General features: G+C 39.1%; 1 protein-coding gene across 1 annotated transcript in view; it reads right to left on the bottom strand.

The window, feature by feature from the left end:
* Positions 1-5966, bottom strand: part of Epg5 (ectopic P-granules 5 autophagy tethering factor) — a 99563-nt gene that overhangs the window by 64278 nt on the left and 29319 nt on the right. Inside the window, exons 12-13 of the mRNA XM_055622529.1 lie at positions 3133-3287; positions 1260-1400 (exon numbers count right to left, since the gene is read on the bottom strand). Coding sequence (XP_055478504.1) covers positions 1260-1400; positions 3133-3287 — 296 coding nt within the window. The remainder of the gene's footprint in view (positions 1-1259; positions 1401-3132; positions 3288-5966) is intronic.

Raw genomic sequence — 5966 nt, 5'->3', positions numbered from 1 at the left:
AGAATAGAATAGAATAGAATAGAATAGAATAGAATAGAATAGAATAGAATAGAATAGAATAGAATAGAAGAAAAAGAATTCATCTAGTATTTTTCAACAATATATAATTTATATATTTATAAAATAATATATTTAGATAAATATATGAATATACTTACATAAATAAATAATTTGGTGCCAATTTAAAGATTATAATCAAACACACTTCTGGGCTCTGGAATCTGCACTGAAAACAGGGCTAGGGAGCTGGCTTAGTGGTAAAGGCACTTGCCACCCAGCCTGACAATCTGAGTTTGATCCCAGAATCACAAGGTGAAGAGAGAAAAATCTCACAAGTTATCCTTTGATAACCAGACACAGATAACATGACACATTTGAGGTACATATGCAGCCATATATCCACACACTAATAAATGAACAAAAATATATTAAGAACTGAAACCAAAGTCTCTCAAAAATATATTCACTGGAAATTATGTTCATAACAGCAACACTCACAACACCAGAAGGTGGAAGCAAACCAAATGCCCATCAACTGCCAAACGGATAAACAAAATGTGATAGCTAAATTCAATGACATATTGCTCAGGATTTAAAAGGACGGAAATCCTGAAGGAATTCACATTGTGCAAAGTGAAAGCAGACACAGGAGACTACCATTATAACATGGACAGAAAATGTCTCCAACAAGCAGAAAGTAGATCAGCAGCTGCTTAGGGCCAAGGAGGATAGGCATAAGGAATGACAGCTGGTGAAACCTTGTGAAGAAGGTTTTTTTGTGAGATGACAAAAGTGCTCAAAAATTGCCTCTAATGAGGAACGCACCTATCTGTGGCTATACTAAAAAGTACTTGCACACACACCAGGCAATGCTGTGACACATGAATTACATCCAATAAAGCTTCCTTTAAAACTGTATAAGGAATGCAAAAGGGAAGACAGTCTTGTACAACACACTGAGGCTTTAGAAGCCTTACACTTACGGTTTTACTTTGTAGGAGAGTAATTCCCAACAACGTTCCTATTATTGCCACTGTTTCATTACTTTAGGGCCTTGCTGAATTATTATTATCATTACTTTTTTTTTTTTTTTTTTTTTTTTTGCTTGTTTTGGTCTTGAGTTGGTGTTTCTTTGTGTAACTTTGTGTAGCCTGACTGTCCTGGCACTCGCTTCGTAGACCAAGTGCTAGGATTAAGGTATGTGGCACAGATACCCAGCTACATCAGGATGATTTCAAAATGATAGTCAGCACTCTTACCATTCCAACTTGGTCAATGGTTTCCTGCACTCTATCCAGAAGGACAGAAATAATCTCAGGGTGAACAGCTGTGATGGCCCCCAAAAGCTCTCGACCAACCTTTGAAAAAGTCTCTCTGGTGGACAGGGTAACATAAGATACCTAAATGAGACGTAGGGAAGAAATGATGCTCTTAATACTAATTAACAATCAAAACACATTTCCATAGATTTTTCCTTCCAAGACATAATCTCACATCAAACCTCAGAACTTGTCAGAGATAACAAACTATCTACCTTGAGGCTGGAAGGTGTTAGGAGAGAGAACAGAAAAATGGCAACTGTTTACAACCATGAGTTCAAGTGTATGTGGCAAAGCACAGTGGGCATGAGCCTGAAGCCACAGACACTTAAAAGCCTGAACCAAGAGAATCATTTGAGTCCAGGAGTTGGAGGCTAGTTTGGGCAACATAGCAAGATCCCACCTCAAAAAGACAAAGCTTCTCATTCATAATAAAAAAAATGAATATCTAAACATATTAATTTGAGAGAAATCACAATTATTTTAAAAAATACAATTCATAGAAATATACAATCTCTCCTACAAAATAAAAACCTAAGTATAAAAGTTTCTAAAATCTTGGAGTACAGGACTGTCCTCCAAGACAAACCACCACCATCTCCAGGAGTTCACTGTGCCTGCTTAGAAATAAGCATCACAGCTGTGCTTGCTGACTGATGACACACCCTCAAAGGAAGTGGGGGGGGGGGCATTTATTGGAGCCACACCTGAGTATCCAACATTTCTATGCAGTTTTGCCCTAACTGCACATCACCTCAGGGTCTGGGATCTCAAGGTGGTGAGATCCTTGCAATCCTTGCATTTCTCCTCGTAGAGAAGGGACTTAAGAAAGGCAAGGATCTCACATCAGCTTATCATTGTATAAATGAGGAAAAAGAAGGCATACTGGCAAGTTATATTTTTTGCTTAAGATGGGCAACTAAATAGCAGAGCTACACCAAAACTTCTCTTCCAAGTTCAATGTTTGTTCTACACTCTCATTTAAAAATGACCTGGATCCAGGAGCAATGGCATACACCTGTAATCCCAGCATGCAGGGAAGGCAGGCAGATCTCTGTGAGTTCCTAGGCCAGCCTAGTCTATAAAGGGAGTCCAAGATAGATAGCCAAGACTACACAGAGAAACTGTCTCAAAAAAACAAAACAAAACAAAAAAAGCCAAAAGAAAGAAAGAAAGAAAAGAAAAGTTTTCACCAGGTGGTGGTGGCACACACCTTTAATCCAGGCACTCAGGAGGCAAGTGAGTTTCAGCACAGCCAGGGCTACACAGAGAAACCCTGTCTCAAAAAACAAAACAAAAATAATAATAATAAATCCATTTCTTTCCATACCTATAGGCTGGTGAGATGGTTCAAAGGTTAAAAACACTAGCTATTCTGAATTCAATTCCCAACAACCACGTGGTGGCTCACAACCACCATGAGCTCTTGCCCTCCTCTGGTGTGCAGGCAGAACACTGTATAAATAATAAATTAACCTGCAAGTGGTGTCTCCATGTTCCTGGAAGGAGCACCAGAGTAGCATCTGGTGTGTGGCTATAGCAAACACATTAAAAGCTGTAAGGGCGGGGTGTGCTAGATTGGCTGTTTATTCCTTACCAAAAGTTTGCATCAAATGTCAAGAGACCGTAGTAGGAAACAGATTTTAAAATTATAAAACAGAGGTTTTCAAAATTCCCTACAGCAAATGATGCTGCTTTGATTCTCCAGCTCATCCATAAGCACAGGCAGCAGCTCAGTAAGTCACATTTTTTTAAAAGCAATACCCAAGACTGAATGGACAGCCATCAGAAAGCAATCACTTCACATTCTCACCTCATAGATCTCCAAAACAATGATTTTTATGAAGTCTTCATCTACGTTGGTTCTTCTGGCCCGAGCCATCTGAGCAAAGGTCGTCAGAAGACAGATCTCCTCTGAGCTGTTCATAGAAGAAAGACACTTCTCAAAGCTCGCAAAATGCTCTGGGTCTGCAAGTGCACACCAAAAAAATAAAATAAAATGCAGAAGTAGGTTCATATATGTAATTATACTATCACAAAGAATGATGGCATAAAAAATTTAAATTAGCAAGTATTTAAAGATAAAAAAGATCTTCCCCTTTCCAACATAGATCCCTACATAGATTAAGGCTCAGAACCTTAATCAGGTGGCCTGAAACTCCAAAACACAGAAATACAATATAGCAAAAAGTTAACATCTGCCTCATTTCTCAGAAAACTATTTTAAAGGATGAAGTGGGGCAGAGAACATGGTACAAATCTGAAGTATAACCCAAAAAATTAAACTCTATCAGTGCAAAGCACTACTGCTGTCACTAGGTGTCACTGACACCCTCATGGCACATGTGACTCCGTGGGCTCATTTTCAGCCACAGGAATGCAGATACTGTAACTGTCACAGCCAGCAACTACTCAGCATAAGCATGGCACTCCAAACACAGAAACTGAGATTAAGGGCAAGAAACTGCCTATAACAAACAGTACATAACCATTCAGCCTCATCCTCAGAGGATGCTGTGTAAGCAATATTACACTGGCAGGAGCCAGGCTGCATCTCCTGGGAAAAGTACATTTGTGTTCCGTGAGTGACCTCCTGGAGGCAAGGCCCGAGGAGCTTCTCTCCCACCTGGCAAGGACCAGTGGGAATGATATCCAGAAAAACTGCGTCAGTCCTCAGGAGACAGGCTCATGATTCCTGCTTATTTAAAGGTTAAGTAAAAACATGACTGGCCAAGACCTTTAAAAAAGATTCCGTAGTAGACTGTCTTAAAAAATTGATAAGAATATTTGAGGAAGAAAGAAAGGGCTTAGAAATGTCAACTATTTCTTCTGAGGACCTAAGTATGCCAATACATTGGAGTGGGAGAAAGTTTAAAACCAGCAAAGAAAAGATAGAGCTCTAAAGAGATAGATAGGACCTTAGAGAGGGCCTAAAGATCAACAGTGAAGAGTTCATTCTTAGGACAAGGTAGTTCACTTTTTGAACAAGTTAGTAAATAAAGTTTGCTATGCTCTTAAAAGAAATGTGAGTTGAATAGATTCATTCTTGCCTTGGACAAGGGCTTACATAAAAGGGAGAAAACAATATGGGATGATTAGTTTCTACTCTATGAAAAAGTTATATAGAGTAGCACCATACTGTAAAACTAGACATACAAAAATAGCATGTAAGACAACTTAAAATACATTATGAGCATACTGAATTAGACTGTGATAAGATGCAAAGGCTATATTGCTGTTAAAGGCTTATTCTTGGATTCTAATTATTTTTAGTTTGAAACTGCATGTCTGCTGCCAACCTGCACAAAATTCAAACTGGTTGTGCCTGGCTAGATATGTAATCATTTGGCTTACTATAGTCAGGTGTGCTTGGCTATGACATAATCATTTGGATTGTAATACTTTACTGCTTAGATTTGGGTAAAGGCTAATTACTGACCAGACATGAACAAGGGAAACTTAAAGGTACATGTTAAGATTTTTTTGGATAATTGTTAAAGGTAAATAGGATACTGCATTTGTTTGAATGTTTGAAAATACTGTGTAAAAAAAGACAGCTTGAGCTATTCAGGACCACTTGCTCAAGCCTCAACAGGTTGTCAGAGATCTTCCTTTATGCCATCTCCCCACCTCTGTCCTGGGTTACTGAAGTCACTGGATTCAGACTCCAGCATTACACCTTGTCACTTTTAGAGGTAGTTTTGATAACTGTAATACATGTAGGAACCAGGCACTGAAAGCAAAAATTTTACAAGAAGATAAGGGCATGAAGCCCATTTATGAACTGTATTCCAGCCTGGAGATGGAAAGTACTGGGGAAGGAAGATGGCACTACAAAGGAAACCTAACAAGGACTAACCTGAGTCAGGTATCATGCTAACCACCCTCCGCCCCTGCAAAGGACCGTCTCTCATCTGTCTGTTACTTCACCCACAAAACTAGCAGCCAGAGAATGGGCTGTGAAACACGCTCAGAGCTGACAGCTCATGTTCAACTATGGAAACAGCAATGCAAGCACCTCCCCAGGACAGTGCAGAAGATTTTATGAAGCAGAGAAGTGTAAGGAAAAAAAAAAACTGAAAACAGGAAGGCAAATAAACAAAACTAGATCTGTATAGAACACATACACAGAAGAATAAAACAGAAGAATAAAGAAAAAAATGTCTGCAAAACTTTGCCAATAATATGGGGGGATTTTAGGGTTTTTTGTTTGTTTTTCAAGATAGGGTTTCTCTGTGTAGCTTTGGTTATCCTGGACTTGCTTCGTAGAACAGGCTGTCCTGGAACACACAGAGATTCCCCTGCCTCTGCCTCCTGAATGCTGGGATTACAGGTGTACGCATGTAAACAGCATATGTTTATTTTTTTACGTTTTATAAAGCATGGTTTCCTTTCTCCTCATTTGAGTTTTTGTTGGTGGTGTTGTTTTGAGACAGAGTATCTTCAAACCACTGGCTGTCCTGGAACTCACTAAATCTGACTGGCCTTGAACTTATAGAGATCTGCCTGCCTCTGCCTCCTGAGTGTTGAACTTAAAGGCATGTTTTCTTTTAGGCAATGCAGGTTTAGAAATTTAGAAGAAGAAAAAAAAAAACAGAGAAAGGAAGGAAGGAAGGAAGGAAGGAAGGAAGGAAGGAAGGAAGGAAG

This window comes from Psammomys obesus, unplaced genomic scaffold, assembly GCF_907164565.1.
Source record: "Psammomys obesus unplaced genomic scaffold, mPsaObe1.curated_primary_1811, whole genome shotgun sequence".
In the NCBI taxonomy this organism is placed as follows: Eukaryota; Metazoa; Chordata; class Mammalia; order Rodentia; family Muridae; genus Psammomys; species Psammomys obesus.
The sequence above is the reverse complement of the archived record's forward strand: the minus strand, read 5'-3'. Positions and strand labels throughout refer to the sequence as shown.